This window comes from Epargyreus clarus, unplaced genomic scaffold (genome assembly GCF_041222505.1).
Source record: "Epargyreus clarus isolate Ecla_fem2 unplaced genomic scaffold, WU_Ecla_fem_2.2 ptg000005l, whole genome shotgun sequence".
Classification (NCBI taxonomy): domain Eukaryota; kingdom Metazoa; phylum Arthropoda; class Insecta; order Lepidoptera; family Hesperiidae; genus Epargyreus; species Epargyreus clarus.
In genome coordinates this window covers 8,037,586-8,059,201 of record NW_027332213.1, presented here as the reverse complement: position 1 = coordinate 8,059,201, position 21,616 = coordinate 8,037,586, and the positions used below count along the sequence as shown (strand labels likewise).

The 21,616-nt window shown below is 40.0% G+C and overlaps 1 protein-coding gene across 2 annotated transcripts in view; it reads right to left on the bottom strand.

The window, feature by feature from the left end:
* Positions 1-21,616, bottom strand: part of NGR-A33 (neuropeptide receptor A33) — a 78,716-nt gene that overhangs the window by 13,577 nt on the left and 43,523 nt on the right. For both annotated transcript variants that reach the window (XM_073093972.1, XM_073093971.1), the window contains exons 7-8: positions 13,038-13,234; positions 7,929-8,032 (exon numbers count right to left, since the gene is read on the bottom strand). In XM_073093972.1, coding sequence (XP_072950073.1) covers positions 7,929-8,032; positions 13,038-13,234 — 301 coding nt within the window. The remainder of the gene's footprint in view (positions 1-7,928; positions 8,033-13,037; positions 13,235-21,616) is intronic.

The window sequence follows — 21,616 nt, the reverse complement described above, 5'->3', positions numbered from 1 at the left end:
CCAACCACCTCGGGAGTAGGTGTACGAACGTAGACCTTGTTTATTTTTTTAATTTTGTTGCGTCAAAGTATTTGTATTTAATGTCTTTTCATTTTTAACAGACTTCAAAAAAGGAGGAAATTTCTCAATTCGACCGTATATATGTTTTTTCTTTGTTCATACCTAATATTTTTTTTTTTTTTTTTTTTTTTTTTTTTTTTTTATATTTGAACCTGACGATAAAGCAGACGTGCTACCTGATGGAAAGTAGTCAACGTCGCCTATGGACATTTGCAACACCAGAGGAGTCGCCAATGCATCGCCGGCTTTGAAGGAGAGCTCTTTTTGCACCTTTTTTGAAGAGCCCCATGTCATAGCGCTCCGGGAATACCTCAGAAGGAAGTTCATTCCACATTTTGCACGTCCGTGGCAAGAACGTCCGCGCAAATCGAACCGTGGAGGACCGCCACGAGTCCAGTTGGTGTGGATGGAACTTCATCCTTCGGCGAGTGGTGCGATGGAGGAACGGTGATGTAGGCACCAGGTCAAATAGTTCCTGGGAACACTCACCATTGTAAAGCCGGTAGAACACGCAGAGGGAACCTATGTCCCTCCGTAAACTTAAAGGTTCTAGCCGATCGGAAATCCTCGGATCGTTGACGATTCGTACTGCGCGTTTCTGTACGGAGTCAAGAGGGTTAAGTTGGTATTGGGGTGCTCCTGCCCAGAGATGCGAGCAGTACTCCATGTGGGGTCTCACTTGCGCCTTATAAAGCAGAAGGAGTTGCCCCGCAGTGAAGTACCGCTTCGCTCTGTTCAGGACGCCCAGCTTCCTTGATGCCAACTTCGCCTTAACGTCCAAATGACCCCGGTATTGCACATCACACGATATGTCAACTCCTAGGATCCCTATACTTTTATCAATGGTGAGTGGAATTCCCTGGAACCGTGGCGCTATGACGAATGGGGTTTTTTTAGCGGTGAACGCGCAGACTTGCGTCTTCGTGGGGTTGAACTCAACAAGGTTAAGTCGACCCCATGTCGAGACCTGCTCCAGAGAGTTCTCGATTTCAGACACAAGTCGGATTCTGCTTTCCTCCACGAGAGTCCGAGAGGTGTTTGCACGGCCTGTGTACACAGCATCTCCCGTACTATCATCTGCATAGCAATGAATGCTGCTAGATTTTTGCAACATGTCATTGATATGCAGAATGAATAGCGTGGGAGCGAGGACAGAGCCCTGGGGCACGCCAGCATTAACAGGCTTCGTGTCTGAGCAGCACCCGTCAACTACGACTTTGATTTGCCGCTCAGACAGAAAACTGGCTGTCCATGTGCACAACCTCTCGGGAAGACCGTAAGATGGAAGCTTCGCGAGAAGGGCCCTATGCCAGACCCGGTCAAAGGCCTTTGCGATATCCAGGCTAACCGCCAACGCCTCACCATTACTCTCAACGGCTTGCGCCCATCGGTGTGTGAGGTACACCAGAAGATCACCAGCTGAACGGCCCTTGCGGAAACCATATTGGTGATCGCTGATCAGCTGGCGATCCTCGAGGTACCTCAGAAGCTGGGTATTAACCACACGCTCCATTACCTTTGAGAGCAAGGAGGTTATCGCAATAGGCCTGTAATTAGCCGGGTCACTGCGGTCACCCTTTTTAGGAATCGGGTGAACGAGGGCTACCTTCCACGAAGACGGTACTTCACCTGTGGTATAGGAAAGCGAGAATAAACGCGTTAAGATGGGAGTCAACTCGGGAGCACACGTCCTCAGCACCACTGCGGGGATTTCGTCCGGCCCACTCGACTTCTTGACATCAAGGGACAATAGAGCTCGCCTGACAGCTTTCTGCGTAAAGCGTATATCAGGCATAGAACCCTCACACCGCGGGATGGTAGGCGGTGTGGCCCCCTTGTCATCAAGAGTCGAGTTTGAGGCAAAGAGGTTGCCCAGAAGATCGGCTTTCCCCTTTGCCGTGTGGGCCAGAGAATCGTCTGATTTCCGCAGGGGCGGTAGTGAGGAGTGACAGAAATTACCCACGACAGCTTTGGCCAGCGACCAGAAGGCTCGACTCCCGGAGGGGTAACCAAGTAGTCGCTCGCCAATTCTGCCAATGTGCCTAGACTTCGCCTTGGCCATATACTTCTTTACTGAACGGGAGGCAGCGTTAAGTGCGGTTCGTAACTCGGGGGTCTTCGGATCCTTGCACGCGTGTGCTGATGCCCAGGCTTGGTAGGCCTCTTGCTTATGACGTGAAGCCTTAGCGCAAGGCCCATCAAACCAGGGCTGACTCCGCCCACCGACGGACACGACAGAGTTTGGAATGAAGCATTCCATACCCTGCCGTATGACGTCGGCCACAGAGTCAGCGCATGTGCTAGGATCACCCGAGACGAAGCATAGCTGCCTCCACGGGTACGAGGCCAGGAATTCCCGGAGCCCGTCCCAATCTGCTGACCTGTAGTGCCAAACTTGTCGCTTCCCCGGTGGTCGAGCCCCCGTGGGACGCGACAAGGGCACAGAAGAACTTACCAAGCAATGGTCAGAAGATCCAAGAGGAGCCTTGACCATCACTTGGTAGTCATCAGGATGGTTGGTTAACAGAAGATCCAGCAAAGACGCAGTATGGGTCTCAATATCAGGTACCCTAGTATGACCGGGTACGACCTGGGAGAGCCCATATGCCAAGGAGAAGTCATACGCAGTTCTTCCGGCGAAGTCCGTGATTCGGGAGCCTAGCCATTCAATATGGTGGGCATTGAAGTCACCCAGAATGACCAACTCCGCCGAAGGGCACTGCTGCAGCATTTTGTCAGTCCCCCACTGGACGTGCTCGAATAGTCGAGTTGTCTCAACATCTCCGCTGTAGGACCTATAAAGGCACGCGTAGACGCGGGTCTGCCCCCCAATATCCACGCGCACCCACAACAAGGATAGGTCCTTGTCTTCGAGGCAGCTGAGACGGCGGCAGCAGATATCATCCCGAACATACACACATACCCCGGCTCGACGCCTGAAGGCATGTTCTAAACTGTAGCCGGGGTAATTTAAATACGATGTTTCGCCCGAGGGCGATATCTGCGTCTCCGTCAAAAAGAGAAAAGCCGGCTTTGCCGTCTCAAGGTGGTGATGGACGGCATCCAGATTGGAATGGAGCCCCCTGATGTTGCACATGTCCACAGTAAGTGTGGAGGAGGTCGCCGCTGAGTAAACGCTTCCCTTATTATTCTGCCTTTTCATTCTGGTGGTATAAGAAAAAGAGGAGGAATTTGAAAGGACTTGCGATGCTCCTTCGACGCCTCTCGGGACAAGGTGCGGATCCCGTAGCGCCGTGCTCACAGTGGTAATGTGGGATGCTGGCGCGGGGGACGGAAGGGCCCCCGGTCCCCCCCGTGCACGACTACCCGGCTCCACTCCGGTCTCTTACTCCGGCAGGGTAATCGTGCAACGGGATTTTTCGCCGGTTGGCGGGACAGCCTCCCGGGCCAGAGGTTGACGGTGTTACCCGGGTTCGGGTCCCCAACTAACCGGCGGGCGGCCAGCGGAAAACCGTTTCACCGGGTCTCCCTGGCCCCCGCGCCAATACACCACGCCTCCGAGAGCAACGACGCCATACCTAATAGTCATACCTAATAGTGTGCTATTTTCTTCAATTCTCCTGTTTTTTTACCCGACTGTAAAGGATAAAGTTTTTCGAGCTTATGTAAATATGAATACATATTTTTATGTATTTATGTGTGTTTATAATTAGTACTGGATACTCATCTCATTTGTCTCTGAGAATCAAGACGAACCTTGAGTGACCTAATAAATAGTGAAGACAGCTATGTAATTAAATATATAGGTTCATAGGTATTTTGTTAAGTTATACGTTACAAAACTATTACAATTGGGCTTTGAATAGGCTACCTGATGAAACAGTTACGTATTCCTCCGAAATCCTTTATAACCATGTAAAATAAGCCCCGTATTCTATGTTAAATGATAATCGCCCCAATGGACGTAGGTCATGTCCTATTATCTTATAATAACAAGCGCGAAAAGGTTTGTTTAACTTCGTATTTAATTAAAGTTCCTAATTGAAACATGTTAGAGATTTAATGAAGTCTAAACTTTGGCGGAACAGAGCTTAGAGATGCTTTGTACATAATTAAAAATGTAATGTAATTAAACCCTCTGTGGTTCGACTCGGGCAGCTATTTTTGCCTGATAATAGCAAAGTTAAGAGCTGATGTGGTCTGATTTAAGGAGTGCGGTAAGACATACTTTTCCGAGGTGTTCTAGGTTAGTCCTCAGGGATAGCGGCACACCTGTGGCTGATCTCATGCAGAAATCAAATCTTATCTGTGATTGATTACCGATGTGAATTTTCAGCAGTAGCCATTTACTACCAGGCGGACTGCATGCTGTCTGCTACTTCTCATAACATAAAAAAACCTTTTGTCTGTTTTACTGAACTTTATTATACTTATAACTCTAATAAGGTTAAGTGGCGACCTACCCATACATCCAATTATGAGTCTGTGCAGGCCGAGTAATCCCAAAGCCTACTTCAATTAGCAAAATTGTACGTTACTATCATTCTGTGAATTTGTAGTGTTATATAAGTCATCAGTATATCTAGGTGGGAGTCAATAGACGACTTGCTATTGATTGCTACATGCGCGTGTGTGAATATATACGTACGTGTATGCATGTGTGTCTCTGTGCGAGAATACATACGTGCATGCCTGCATGTCAATTGTCAACAACAAAGCTGGCTTATGGTCACGTCAGTTTACCGTAAAAGCTACGTCGGTATGGTTTTTCTGACTTTGTATTTGATCGTAACAAATTCTTTCGTATACCGTAATACCAAACATAGCCTCTTTATTGCTGGTTCAATGACTTTCGACTCAGGGTAAGGCCGGCGGTAAAACATCATGTTCTTGCCCCACAGGTTAACACACTGTGAGCTTACTTTCGATATCAGTAAGGGTGAAAGAGCCAATAACAACGTCGATATAAAAGTAAATATCAATCACGCATAGACCAATCCTGTCTTAAGACGGTAACAAATTTATTTTTATCTAAAATGCCACTAATGAAGATCCTTCGATATTTCACCCTTCAGTTACGGGAAAAATTGAATGACTATAATGAAAGGTTACTTTAATCTTAATCCCACTCAACGGTAATGATCCAGATGATCTGAGCAATAACGTTTTTTTAAAGATGAATCTTCTTTAGAGTGTAAATGCAAAAAGCAGTTTTCAGCCTCTTTCACACGCGTACATGTATGCCGCAGTTTTGTGCGGTTATAGAAGCCCGCAAATTCGGCAGAATACGATCGCAGGTACGTTAGAGGCGGGAGAACCCTTTGTGGTTCAACTCTGACGGCACCACCGCTACATCTATTTCTACATAATGCCTAACAGCAGTGTAAAGTACTGCTGTGTTCTGGTTTGATGGGTGTGGTGAGGTAGACATACTTTTCCGAGGCGTTCCAGATTAGCCCTCAGGTGTAGCGGCGCATCTGACGTCTCGCGTGGCGAAGCGGTAACCATAACGGTCTGATATCTAAATGATAAATTTAGGTTTATGTTTCTGGGTCTGGGTGTTTGTGTATTTGTCTCTGTGTATGTCCATGGCACCCATTATACAGGGTATCCTGGTGTGGGGTTGTGAGTGTAGAAAGCGTATCTGTGGCCGACCTCAAGTAGGACTCTAATCTTATCTGAAGTTGCAGATGTGAGCGACAGTTACTACACATTTACTATCTGGTAGACTGCATCCGTTGGCTACTTCTATATAATAAAAAATAGACCGAAAGAGATCGATGTCAGTGCCCGTCCTAACAGCGGAAACCGCAGACAACTATGCACGCCGCGGCTTTAAAACGCGTCACGAAAATGGCAACAATCCTTTACCATAGATTAGTAACGATTACTCACCCCTAATAAGAAAATGTATCCAGTTTTGAGAATTGAAGTAGTTGCGTTAAAAAGTTTTGCCACGTCTCCGTGCTAAAATGTCCCTAAAATATTTGAAATAATTATTTATTTATTATGAAAATTACGCAGTATTAGTTATTTATTCGTAAATTTATTCTAAAAATGTTTTTATTTGTCAAGAATTCAAAAAATAACTTACTCTTAAGCCGTTTGTGACTTCATTCAATTTCAAGGCGGCGAAGTATCTTTACTAATCTATGCCCTTTACCTTAATTTTCATATTATGTGTGTAGCTGTTTTGTGTCCGCGCGCGACGACGTTTGAAAACTATTCCGAATTGTAAAATTTATGATATTTGTAGGTAAAAAATAATGCTCTTCTTGATCTATGAAAGTTTCAATATTTTATTGTACCTTCACACTTGGTTTCAAACACGTATCCATTATATTAATGGACAGTTTTCAGGTGTAGTAACATGTTTAACGAGTATAAGCAGCGATAGAGGCAAAGCTGAGAATAAAAGCATAGTACCTATTTTACAATTTTTTGTTTAGGCATTTGTTTCCCATCTATATTTCAGAAATTATTTTCCAGCTGACAACGAGTCTCTTAAGCTGGTAGAAGCCTTCGAGATTCGACAGAGAGAGCACAAACGCCATAAATATTCATGTTTCATAACAGTAGCGTAAGCATTGCTGTGTTCCGGTTTGAATGGTATGATAATACAAAACCACTTATTTGTAACTATGTACTTAAATTCTGATTTCATATGATAACATAATGACAAGTTTTCAAAGTCTGAAGTATTCAAAATCTTTATAAATAGTGTTCACGAAATAAATAATTATTTCGTGAAACATATTGATTAGTTATCCTATTTTTACCTGACTGAAAAAAACGTGATAACCATAATTGAAAGTAAGCTAAAAATAAAGCCTGTATTTCAGACTCATTTATAGAGTATGTCCAATGTATCTTCGACATGAATTTGGGAAATTAATTTAAAAATGTTTATTAGATATTTTTTTCTTGACAAAGTTAGTTACATAATGATTGATTTTCAGAGATACATTATAATATCAAATCTTAACATGCACATTTACGTTATAACAATAAAAGGAAAGTTAATAGATAATTTCTCATGTAAAACACAAATTTACATGCACCTTCTTGCATACTTCATCTCTTTAAAAATTCAACGTATTTATTTGTAAACAGTTGCATTGAATTTTATTTTTTGTATCAAATTATCCATAAAAACAAAAACAATATGCCTTGAAATTTATGAAAGAAATTACTAACATAAAGTATACTCCTGGGACATGTAGTGAAAACTAATCAACGTGGAGCTCAATTTCGGGTAGGAGTTAAGGTCGCAAATTACGTCAGGTGTGTCCTACAGAGCTTAGCGGCTTATTGCGTTATATTCATGTGGTTTGGGTTCGATTCTAGCTTTTGTGACGGCTTACTTATAAGAAAATGAAGTTTCGTTTCATTGTAGATCTATTTTAGTTTTTCTTTTGGTGTGCAACATTAATAAATAGTTATTCCTTAGTATTTTTAGGTACAATTGAGTTCGAATGCCATAAACTACGCATTCAAACATTAACACTGCCCATGACAGCTTAAGGTAATGTTAATTAACCCGAGAGTTAATTACACAGTTTACACATCTATACCAAGAAATATTTGAGACGTCAAATCTCCAGTCCCACTTTATTTTAGTTATAAGCTTTCATGACTTTTAGATGAACCTGACTATTACTACCTTATAATATTGTACTCATAGTACTAAAACTTTTATATCACACTCTTTTCACAAATTAGTGAATCCTTAAATCCACCTTATTTTAATGAGGATCAGTGGAACCAAGTAGTTATACATGGCCAATATAAGCCCTGCGTATTTATACCGCCCATAAGGTAGCTATCCAATGATCATATCATAATTAACGTTTGCCAAAAGTTCGTCAAAGTACTAAGCATTTAAAACTTAACCAATATTTTCTTACCTGAAAACGACTTGTTCATTTCAAATTGCTTCCGTAAATCATTAGGCGTTGTTGTTTTTGAAGATCGGCACCAACAAAGCACGAGCCGGAAGTATATTCGAAACCTGAAAGAAAAGTGAGCTTTAATTGGAATGTTCGAAGCTCTCGTATTATCATCCAAAATATTTTATCGCTTTGAAATAAAACAGAGTTGATATCTCGTTCCTTTGTGAATGGATCTCGTTTGATGGATTACTTTTTTATTTGTATCGTTAAATATCAAAGTTATTATTATCTAGCAATGAATCCTACGGATTCCTAACAAAAGGTCTGAGTAACAATTGCAGTATCATTTCTTATGCATCTGTGACAAAGGATGCATCGGATATGATAGTCGATTTGGCCTCGAGTTTTTTCGCTTTAAATATACAAGTATTTACGATTATTATTAGGTACTTAAAAAAGTTTTAAATGTTGTATCTTCTTATTAAGCTAAACTAATTATCCAATACTTCTTATTTACAAATTCACGCCGATAATTTGTTATTTTGCATAAAACATGTCGACGTTTCCGTTTAAGATTCAATAAAAGTTCCGCACATTTAATGTTGCTACAAAAAATCTTACGAAGGTTCGAATAAAGGAAGACGGTATCAGGTAAACTCCGTAAATTTCCCGAAACGGCGACCGACGAATTTATATGCAAAGTAGTCGCGTGCAAATTATTCAATTAAATCAGGAGTTCGAATGGAGTCAGTTATCCCGTACCTGAGTCGGATCGTATCCGGAACGCATTGTTAGAAAAGGGTGATCTTACAATGTGTTCAGTCAATTCGAAGGGTTGCAGGTATTTGGTCAAATTAAGTTCATCTCGATTGTTAGCTTGCTTTTGGTTTCCTTACAAAATCATTCATTCGAAAAACATAGGGTAAATGTTTCAAAAGGACGTATGTATTTTAATTTCAACGTTGAATTAATTTTAACCATTAAAACCTTTGCAAAAACTATCACTCGATTACGGGATTGTAAGCAAGCAGTTTAATAACTTTTTAATTTATTTTTAATAAGTGAGTACACGTAAAGGGAACATTAATCACGTATCGCGGTAACACTAAGTTATACTCGTAAATCAAGTATACTTAGTACCATAATGTGCATGTGGTATTAAAAGGTCGAATAGGTATAATTAATGTTCACGGAAATAACTTTTGAAACTAAGTAACATTTCATCAAACTGTAGACAAAATGTAATGGTCTGACCCCCACATTGTGAGACGAGTACCGTACCCAGCAGTGGGACCGTGATGGGTTGACGACGTCTAAAAATCTACTAACAAAACAAAGAACAGTAAAATAAATACATTATCATGTTTTTGACAATCACGTAGAAATACTGCCCCTCAAAGCAACAAAAGATGGCGTCATAATATCGTGAATCTATTAAAGATTTCTAATTATCTCGTTTGTATGGAAACTTAGATTTGAGCGAAACGCGGCTGTTTCCACCAATTATTCCGCTTAATGATAAATTTTCCATTGCCTCAATATTATTACACTTTATATGACAGCATTTTGGCAGCAAAACAACTTGCTACACACTTATGTTATCGTCGTTAATAAGAAGCTTGGATGTTAACGATATCACTTTTTTATAACATTACATTAAAGTAGTAAGTGACTCATTTGATACTACAGTTTAAAAACAGATACGGGTATGTGAAGTGGGGACGACATCATGGCGGCGCTCGAATTAACAGAGAGCGACATTCTGGCCGGAGACTTCAGCAAGAACAGTCGAATAACCGAGATACTTGTGTAGTTATAATACTTCTTATCACTAGTGTGAACTTACTTACGTATATTTATTATATCGTTACTCTGTACCTTTTATGTGACTATATGATTACACGTGCCGTGTGGTGCCGGCCTCGAATAGCACCACTCCCTCTCTTCCCGTGGATGTCGTAAGAGCCGACTAAGGGACAAATACCAGGAGATGGGCAGCAGCATTTTCCCGTGTAAGAATAACACCTACTGCGGTCACCAACACGCATGCCAGGCGCGGTGACTATGGCAAAAACCCCCAATGATAGGTGCAGAAAAGCCACGGCCCCCAGTCCCCGGCGGCCCCGCTATTCCGGGCTATGGTAGCGGCCAAGGTAACGGCGGGGCAGGGGGTGCTAAGAATCCCCGGAAGAGAGTCGGCTACCACACACGACGACTTCTGCACCTGGCAACATACAATACCAGGACACTGAGGACCGACGAGAAGATACAGGAGCTGGAAGAAGAGATAGACAAGTTAAACTGGAGTATTTTGGGATTATCAGAAGTCCGAAGACAGGGGGAGGACACGGTAATCCTTAAATCCGGCAACTTGTTCTATCACCGGGAGGGCGAACACCTGTCTCAAGGAGGTGTCGGGTTCCTCGTCCACAAATCCCTCGTTAACAACGTGGTAACGGTCGACAGTGTGTCGGCAAGGGTAGCGTACCTTATACTCAGAATATCTAAACGGTATTCGCTGAAGGTCATACAGGTATATGCGCCGACGTCGACACACCCAGACGATGAGGTTGAGGTTATGTATGAGGACATAAGTAGAGCCATACATACCTCAAAAACCCATTTTACCGTTGTTATGGGGGATTTTAATGCAAGACTAGGCACGCGAAATGGTGACGAACTGAAGGTGGGGCCCTTTGGAATTGGACAACGGAACCACCGAGGCCACTTGCTTGCCAACTTCTTGGAGAGGGAAGACTTCTTTATGATGAACTCCTTCTACAGGAAGAAGGCACAGCGAAAGTGGACTTGGATAAGTCCCGATGGTACCGTCAAGAACGAGATAGACTTCATTTTGGCAGACAAACGGCACATATTTAATGATGTCTCTGTGATCAACAGGGTGAAAACCGGAAGTGATCACCGGATGGTAAGAGGCACATTAAATATCAACGTTAAGCTCGAACGGTCACGCCTGATGAAGTCTACGCTCCGCCCAACATCTGTCCAAATCCAGGGCTCCGAAGGCTTTCAGATTGAGTTACGAAACCGTTTCGCGTGCCTCGATTCTTGCGTTTCCGTGGACGATATTAACACCCAGGTTGTAGCAACTGTCCACGAGGTAGGGTCTAAGTACTTCAAGGCCCACTCCAGTGGTAAGTCTCGAGTTCTCTCAGAGCATACTCTCGGTCTTATGCGGGAAAGACGAGAACTGTGTGTGCAGTCTCCAACCTCAATGTCGAAATACAGGCTGCTTAATAAACAGATCTCCCAAGGTAGGCGACGCGATTGGCGTTCTTATAACGCTAATCGCGTAAAAGACGCTATTGAGCGAAACCGAGGCTCTAAAGTGTTCGCAAGAGATCTGTGCATTGGGCAGAGTCTGTTGACGAGGTTGAAGACCGAGTCGGGCACCATAGTTTCGTCTAAGCCCGAAGTTCTGAGGGAGATCGAGAATTACTACGGACAGCTGTATACTTCTGCACGAGTTCCAGCCCGTAAGACTGTGAACGACAAACGTGCTAAGCTGACCCGACACTACACCGAAGACCTCCCGGAAGTCAGCCTGTACGAGATTAGAGGGGCTCTCAAACAGCTTAAAACCAACAAGGCACCGGGAGATGACGGAATCACAACAGAGCTGCTAAAAGCTGGCGGAAAACCCGTACTAGTGGCGCTCCAAAAGTTGTTCGATTCCGTGATCAATAGCGGAACTACCCCGGAAGCGTGGAGCAGAAGCGTAGTGGTACTGTTCTTCAAAAAGGGCGATAAAACCCTATTGAAGAACTACAGGCCCATTGCGCTTCTGAGCCATGTTTATAAGCTCTTTTCGAGGGTCCTCACTAACCGTATTGCACGCAGGCTTGACGACTTCCAGCCTCCCGAACAAGCCGGATTCCGAAAAGGCTACAGCACCATGGACCACATACACACGCTCCGGCAGATTATACAGAAGACCGAGGAGTATAATCTGCCGCTATGTGTTGCCTATGTGGACTATGAGAAAGCCTTCGATTCTATCGAGACCTGGGCAGTGCTGGAGTCCCTTCAGCGATGCCAGATCGACTATAGGTACATCGAGGTGTTGAAGTGTGTATACAAAGCCGCCACCATGTCAGTCCGAGTACACGATCAGAGGACGAACCCTATCCAATTGCAGCGGGGAGTTAGACAGGGCGATGTTGTATCGCCGAAGCTGTTCACCGCTGCGTTGGAAGATGTGTTCAAGCTGATGGAGTGGAAAGGTCTTGGCGTTAACATCAATGGCGAACACCTCACACACCTTCGATTTGCCGATGATATAGTCATCTTGGCAGATTCGCTGAGGGACCTCAGTAAAATGCTAGGAGACCTCAACAGTGCCTCACAACGGGTGGGTCTTAAGATGAACATGGACAAGACGAAAATCATGTCAAATGTCCATGTCACACCCGTACCGGTAGTTGTTGATGGCACTCCTCTCGAAGTTGTTGACGAGTACATTTACCTGGGACAAACGATCCGGATGGGTAAGTCCAACTTTGAGAGGGAGGTCACTCGAAGAATCCAACTCGGCTGGGCTGCGTTCGGGAAATTACGGAGTATCTTCTCGTCCAAAATTCCTCAGTGCCTGAAGTCGAAATTATTCGAGCAATGTGTGTTGCCAGTGATGACATACGGCGCCGAAACGTGGTCGTTTACTGTAGGCCTAGTTCGAAAGCTCAGAGTCGCTCAGCGTGCTATGGAGAGGGCTATGCTTGGTATTTCGCTACGAGACATGATTCGCAACGATGAAATCCGTAGACGAACTAAGCTTACCGACATAGCTCTCAAAATTAGCAGGCTGAAGTGGCAATGGGCCGGCCACATCGCTCGGAGGACCGATAACCGGTGGGGAAGGAAGGTCCTCGAGTGGCGACCACGCGTAGGCAAAAGGAGTTCAGGCCGCCCCCCGACCAGGTGGACCGACGACCTGAAGAAGACGGCGGGAAACCGCTGGCTTCAAAGGGCACGGGACCGGTTGGAGTGGCGCCAATTAGGGGAGGCCTATGTCCAGCAGTGGACCTCAAAAGGCTGATGGATGGATGGATGGATGGATGATTACACGACTTCAAGACCTTCAAGATGACTTTCATTGATACTTACTTGTTGCTCATCCAGTAATAGATAAGTGGGTTGAACATGGAGTTGGCCATCGCGAGCCAGTAGAAGCCGAGATAGATGTGCTGTGCGAAGGGCGCAGACGCCAGCGACTGGTGGTGGTATACCAGCACGAAGTACGCGTGGTACGGGAGCCAGCATAGCGCGAACACCATCACCACCAACACAAACATACGCACCACCTGGAACAAATTACATTTTTACCATCACGAAGCTGAACGGTGAACACGGTAATGCACGTTTTTTAAATAATTTTAGAGTAGTAGACGAGCATGCACTCCACCTGATAAGTGGCTACTGCTGCCATGACATCTAAAATGAACCCCAAACATCTAAAATGAACTAGTTTCCTATCTGAGGTCAGCAACAGATGCGCCGCTCCCTCGGAAGACTAAGCTGGAATTCCTCGGAAAAGTATAATATGTCTCTTCCCTTCAAAACACCACAGCAGCGTTCAACACTGCTGTTATGAGGCAGAAATACATGTGGCGGCACCTACGCACGTTGTTTACCATTCATCGTATCGTATCTACAAATATCGTTTAAGATTTCGATATTGGATTTGGGTGATACCTTTAAATAAAATGATTATCGATCCATCGTCGATAGAAATGTTTTAAAAATAGGAGTCTTAAAATTGTATTCGGAGGGAACGTATGAACGTATGAACCATAAAATAATACATTATCGATATATTATATAAATGTTATTATAAAAGATAATACACATTTACGATATCTAATTTTATACTATTATTAATTTCAGCGATACAGAACTACCTTGAAACTTATACGTCTATAGATAACATTAACATAAAAACAGCTACATAATGATACAGTTTCCATAGCAATATTACGTAAAATCATTCAACGCTGTGATATCGCATTTAAAGGTTACCTCAACTGCTCTAATGAAGATTGGTTTACTAATAAGCATATTTTCAAGGAAAATTATTTTAATTAAAAGACTGAAGTAACATACGAGTATAGAGGGTGAATTTTGATAAAAACTGAAACAGTTTTAGTTTTTATCAAAGTCGGCCTCGTAACTCCTTTCAGCTTCTTTCGCTATTCCTGGTAATTCCAGATTTGGTCCTGAAGGCCTATTTGAAAAATTTACCCCGTATAGTCCATCGGGTGGTCATAACCTGCCGCTCCTGAGGACTAAATGGTTGCCTCATATTGTGTTAGTCAGCTGGCATCCATGCTTTTTCAGCAAAATTAAAGAACTGTTTCATGCTAAAATAGGTGTGGCAGTACCTCTACGGTCGATCTATACCCGTTTTAATCATTGTCAAAATTAGTTTTAAATTCAAAGACTTTCAAAGATTCAAAGACATAAATTGAAACTTTTAGAACATTGAAACTATGGCCTTTTGGATATTAAAGGCATTAGTTTCAGTCTTACCCGCTAAGCTACATCGAAGGTACGCCACTAGAACTACTTAAAAACTAGAGCAGACATTGAACTCTCGGTTTGAAGATCTTCACAATCAGTAACAGTTCAACTTCAAATAGTTACTTTACCTAACTACTGTCAAGCCATAATGAAATAGCATAAATCTAGACTTACTTTGAAAACCATTGCTTAAAAGCTTTGCTAAGGTTTGTAACATACTTGTTTAATGTGTCTCGGAAAACTAGGAAGTGTAAAAAATGGAAGAAAATGAAATATTACAGGCAGGTTCTTCATTATTGGAGTGGATCGATAGTAATATTTGAATTTTGCTTTTACTCTTGCATGTCCCTAGACAAGCAAACATACACATAAAATAAAATCGAAAAAATGTTTTCTAACTTTACGAATCTCAACTACGCGCAGGTTTTTAAAAACGAGTTATTGTACTTATAATAAAAAATACATTAAAAGTTCACAATGACAACATTAACTAATACTATTTTATATCCATAAGCGTTTAAGTTTTTTTTTTTACAGAGTGTCTCGGAAATGAAAGAACAGCACCGTAACGTACATATATTTTTTTATAATATAGGAGTAGCAGACGAACATGCAGTCCACCTAATGGTAAGTGGCTACTGCCACCCATGGACATCTGTAATCAACTCCAGATATGATTAGATATTCCTACCTGAGGTCGGCCACGGATGCGCCGCTACCCCTGATGACTAAGCTGGAACGCTTCGGAAAAGTCTGTCTTCCTTACCACACCCTTTAAAACGGAACACAGCAGCGCCTAACACTGCTGTTATTAGGTAGAAATAGGTGTGGCGGTGGTGCCGCCGGAGTCGAACCACAAAGGGTTCTACCACCTTCGAAATGTTCCTAATTATTATGTTTAAAATAGTCCTTACCACCTTTAACTACTCTTTCTATTTTTCCAAATAAATACATTCAGATACAATTATATACAAACCGATTTTATGTTTGCGCTTCATAAATTAAGACACGTGTAAGGTGCTTTAGGGGATTCTGCGAAATACGGTAGCTGTTTGTACATGTTTGTCGCAATAGCAATGCTATTTGTAACATTTCAGACCGAAAAATATCCTAGGTACAGAGAAATATAAAAGACCGCATAATTAATTACGTTGCTATGTAATTAAGGTGATAGTATAAACATCTTTAGGTATCATTCGATTACTTATTGTTAGATGATATTATCAAATGTAAACCTTAATTGTTTTTTGACAAATAAAGATTTCCCGCTAGGCTAGGTGATGCCTGGGAATCAGCAATAGTTTCATTTTGGTGCATATGGAAAAGGTCAAGAAAACTTCGACAGCGTGATTCAGAGTCATGTGTGCCAATCTCAAATCAAATCGACACCACTGCATACAAATAAAGTATGGAAGTATTTGTTGTTATTTCAAAAATAAATACCTTACCCACTATACATTCGCATTTTATAAAAATGGTAAAATAACAAAACTTGCAATTGTGATGGAACCAAATTTTACTACATAATAAAAGTCGATAGAGCGAAATGAGGTGTTTCACAAAAATATTTGCTATCTATCCTTTTTCACTGTAATAGGAATATATAAATTCCACATATACAATTCATGAAGAGAAAGAAGCCAAATGGAAATCTTTACAACATTTTGCACGAAGTCTTGTAAAGGGAACAATAGGTATTCAGAATTTCGAATGTATTTGACGCGTGAAAATAATACTCAACGTACCTTTCGTTACAAAGGACTGTGTAACATGAAGATGAAGACAGAATTAATCTAAGGCATTTTCAAAAGGCCGAGCTTATATAGATCGTCATACAACCTAAGTTAGTATTTAACTATGGATTGGTTATCTTAGGTACCGCAAATGAAGAAAGTTAGTACGAAGCTGTTTGGACCCTAGAAGTCAATGACAAAGTTTTGTAAACTAATAAATGTAACGGTATTCTAATCACAAAAACCCACTTTCCTTAAATAAAATATGAGAGTAGTAGACCCTATGTACTCTACCACAATTTAGACGAATGAGATATCTCATATGTTAAAAATCATTAAGTCATTGAGCTGTAGGTCGTGATACGAGTAAATACATACTCTCATACCGAGAAAACCTTACGAAGTACTGTAAAAATATTACACATTCAAACTAACCTCTCTATTCTTATTAATTAGTGGAGCGCCTGGGGCTTATCACCTCGGATTAGAGTTATAGTGAATGAATTAATATGATCGATGTGGGATATTGTTTTTTAAACTGTAAATTGCAATGTTTACCTAAAAAATTTTTGTGCACTTCATTTTTTCATTGTTTAAAAAAATATTATAAAAAAATATGTTTGACCATATATTTTCACAGTAATCTTTTTATTTATATGTTAAATCTTACCCGAGTAGACATATAGGAACATTTTTCAAAGATACCTGTGTATAAAAATAGCAGTACCTAGGGATCTCGAACAGGTAGAAAAACGTGGAGGGGAGAGCGACAGCTGCTATGTACAATGGAATTTCTCGGCTAGTTTAGTTGCAAGTAACACGTGTTTTGTGAATATTGTGCTTCTATAACAGTGAAAATGTGGTTTATTAGTGAAAAATTCTTGTATATTTATGTACTGGAAGGTGTATTGAAGACGACGTTTTTATATTGAACTATTACAAATTATTTTGTATTGCTTAATTTGGTAAGTGATTAGATTGAAAACTACAGTTCATTATTGAATTAATTAAATAATAAATAAATCGAAATTTAAAGATCAGTTTCAATAAAAAATATATATGATAATAATGAATCAAATGCAATTAATTAATTATTAATTGTTTTTTATTAGATTTCGAACAATGGATAAACCAACGGCTAGCAGCATGGCTGATGAAAATAGCTACATAATATGTATACACCTGGGTTCATCTTCCGAAACAAATTCAAATTTAGGTGAAATTATAAAAATTAGTCGAGGAGTAACCTCTTTAGAAAGAAAGAAAGAAAGAAAGAAAGAAACATTTATTCAGATAATTGCAACACAAATGAAATACTATAATGTAGAGAGACAAAAAAAAAATAACGTAACTTTACAAGCTGCTTCAACCGAACGCCAAGATGGATTGTTACCTCACCTACAAACTGAATTTGTTTATGCTCATTCAAGTAAGTAAAATTAAATAAAGATCGGCGTAGGCAGATTTCATACATCAAAACTCCAACTTTAAATGAATCCATCACGAATTTTATAGCTGTCCAGAAATCTGCTTATTATCGAGATATCCATAAAAGGATTTCTGATATACTTAACCGACTTAAAAAACACTCAGCAAAATATCATTCGGATTGTTATACTTTGCTGAAAAATTCAATTCACCTCAGTAATGTTGAAAAGTACATAGAAGTACAAGTACATAGAAGAGAATGATGATTGCCAATTTACCATGCAAGAGTTGAAAAACGTCATCACTACAGAGCATATCCCGGACGAAAAATCTATTAAAAAACGACTAATAGAACGCTTTCACGATGATATTATCATTTCACCTAAATTTGGGCCCAATACAATTATATGTTTTAAAAAAATTAACCATAATGTAACCGTGTGGATGCCGATGAAGTGGTTTATACTGCAGTGTAGCATGTTTACAGTGCAGCGGAAATAGTTGTTCCAATACTTCACAGATAGATGAAGTAGAAGAAAATATTTGATGTAGACAACAATGTAATATATTTAAATAAACAGATTTTGTACAAATATTTTTTTTCTTTTCTTAGTCATAATTAATTACCTATTTTTTTAAATGTACACAATAGAGTTCGTTTCGTTTATAATTAAACTGGCCGAGAAATTCTTTTGTACATAGGAGCTTTCGCTCCGCTCTCCCCTTCACGTTTTTCTACCTGTTCGAAATCCCTAGGTACTGCTATTTTTATACACAGATATCTTAGAAAAACGTTCCTATATGTGTACTCAGGAAAGATTTAACAAATTAAAAAAATAAAATACTGTTTAAAGTGAAAATATATGGTCAAACATTATTTTTTTATAATATTTTTTTAAACAATAAAAAAATGGAGTGCACAAAAAAAAATTGGGTAAACATTGCAATTTATAGTTTAAAAAACAATATCCCACATCGATCATATTAATTCATTCAGTATAACTCTAATCCGAGGTTTTACGGTTTAGAATGCTCCAGGCACTCCACTAAATATATATAATAATATAATTATTCTTATTAACCATTCTATTGATATTTAAACATAACAGAAGAGCAATCGAAGCAAATTTGAACGCCTTAAGTGCGGTTTATATTTGAGCTCCGTAAATATAACCACGTTTCAGAATTTAGATATTCGCTCAAGTGGCTCCCTATCCGCCTTCACGAAGATACTCATATTCTTCTACTTTGTACGAACTATTTACCTACTACTTTCGTACTTGAAGGAACTTTACGTACCTACTCGTATTTGGGACGCTTTCATATAACATGATATATCGAACTGCTGCCGCACGACAGTAGGACGATTTTCGTACTGCAAATGAATGCTTGTGTTTTTCATAAAACATGGTGACACGTAACAATCGCAAAGAAATTCTCCTAACTGAAATGATGGATAGCTCCGACTGCTCACGCGTTTCATTTTGTATGAAAAACATAACCGCCCGTGTGCAATACGACGTACGGGTGTCGTGCGACAGCAGTCTAACTTCATACGTTAACATTAAAAGAACCCTGTTTACCGATGTCCACTTCCTCCACTCAAGCGTAACGTAAAAGAGCGGACAAGTAGTTTGGCGCGGACTATACCTACTTACGTACCAGTTACCAATCGTACTCATTCTAAAACTCTGGATTTAAGGATATCTATGGAATTTTCTTCTCTTTAGAACGTTCTGATTTACCATAATCCTTAAAATACGTAAAAATCTAATTTACTGCTTATAAATAAAAAAATAACACATTAATATTTAAAAGTTTATAATATTTCAAATTTCATCAGTAAAAGTCAGGTTTATTAGTTCACTTTTTGAACAAACTCTTACCTTCGAAAAGTTACTCGCTTCCCACCGAACTTTATTTCCAGAAATGGTTCCTGTTTTCATGCTCGTTGCATGAAAACAGGAACCATTTCTGGAATCAAGTTTGTTGAAACTGAATTGATTTCAAATTTAATAAAAGTACCAACCAATAAGTATTCGGCTCGCGTGTGGAGCGTTTCAAAGGAAGTCAATAAAATTTTATAGACCAAAGCTCTAAACACTTGGAAAGTTTATTCAATATATCGTTAATGTTTTATTATAATAGATTCGGACATGCATTATATGTTATGCAACAGAATTGGATTACCAAATAATTATTTATATAAGTATTAGTAGTTCTTTGCACATAGTAGTTATAACTTAGTGGGTGAAACTTCGCCTCTCATTCGAGGAATTTGACGCATATATCCCACGCATTGGTTTTTTGAAGTTGAGTGCGCATAAATTAATTAAATGAATTATAGAAATATATATAACGGTCCGACTCTTTGTAGAAAAGTCAAGCACTTCAGATGAAATGCTCCAACACGAGAGGGAAGTCACCCTTACTGCATGAGATTGTTACCCAGAGTATTACGTTCAAAATTTCTCAGTCAAAAAGGAAGGGAAATCTTCAAATCAATCTTTAAACATGAATACGTTTAAAATGAGTGACCCCTTATATTCTGCGTGACACCTTTATACAGAACCCTCAAATCTGTCAATATGAATGGAAACGTATTTTGTATAGGATTGTTTTAATCTCAATAAATATACAGACATACAATGGATTTTTATCTAATCTACCACTCTTTTTTATTTTTATATACAAAAAAAATACAATGACTTCTAGATACTTTGATAAAAAATGCTAGTTCGTTTCATATTCTATTATGATCCGGGTGATAATGCAAAATTCCAGCTCTATTAAACATTGAGAAGTGAGCCAAAATATCTATAACACATCGTACGCATACAGGCACTAGATGTAAAATAAAATTAATAGCCACCATTATTTAAGTACTTTCGTTTCATTATACAGACACTGCCTTCAAGATACCAATTTGTACAGCGAAGCTTGCGAATAGACGAGTACGTATACACGCCAACGCAATGAATGAATTTGTCAAGACAGTTCTTGACAAGTTCATTCATTTCGTTAATAAGTATAAATAGTCTACCAACAAAGTTTAACGAACCAGGATTAATTATGCCTACGGGATTTAAGAAACAAAAATAGAAGTGATTCACCCAAATGAACGCTTAAGGAAATCCATCAAGAGGGACAAAACAGTATCTTAGGCAACGTTTATGCAGAAGCTACGCAAATCGGCTTAGTGCGAGTCGATCTCGCACACGAAGGGTTCCGTACCAACAAAATTTTATTTATTTTAATTTTTGTATTTATTATTACCTATAGCGGCCATTAAATGTATTGTAATAATTTGAACTGTCTATCTATTACAGTTTAATAGATAAAGCGAACAACGCTGAAAATATCAGTTTTTGTATGTTATCTTTATACGTACTCTGTAAAAATTGAAATTCAGTGTTCAATTAGGCTTCAAGAGATATACCCCTGTGTCATTTTTCATTCCAGGTTTCATTTTTATACTTAAGGTACGGAACTCTAAAAAGAATGGCATCATCGAAGATTCAATTTAATAAAATCCAAAGTGGGGAAATCCAAATGTGTACGCTTACTATGTGAAGCATGTTTTCCTCACGGCGCTTTTCTTGGGCTTAAATTTCTCGTAAACAAGTATGAGAGCGGGTAACCACGCTACGGTTCTATTTATATCTTTCACGCCGTATTTCGTTGTATCTACGTCACGTAGTTCGAGTAATTCGTAACCGCCAAGTACGTTTAACGTATATTACTCGTATTATAGTAGAACACACGTCAAAATACACTTTAGACTGAGAACTTATGGAGCGTCTTTCTTCCGCCTTTACGACATTAAATTTATGTTTTGTTTCAAATCTCACAATTTGAGTTTAAGTAGCCACCGCCGTACCGGAAACATCAGATAATTGATGTGGACAACTGTAAATTAATTAAATTTTCATATATCTACGCGGTTTCGCTCCACGCGCGGAGGTGGTTTTTTTTTATGTAAGAGTAGCAGACGAGCATGCAGTC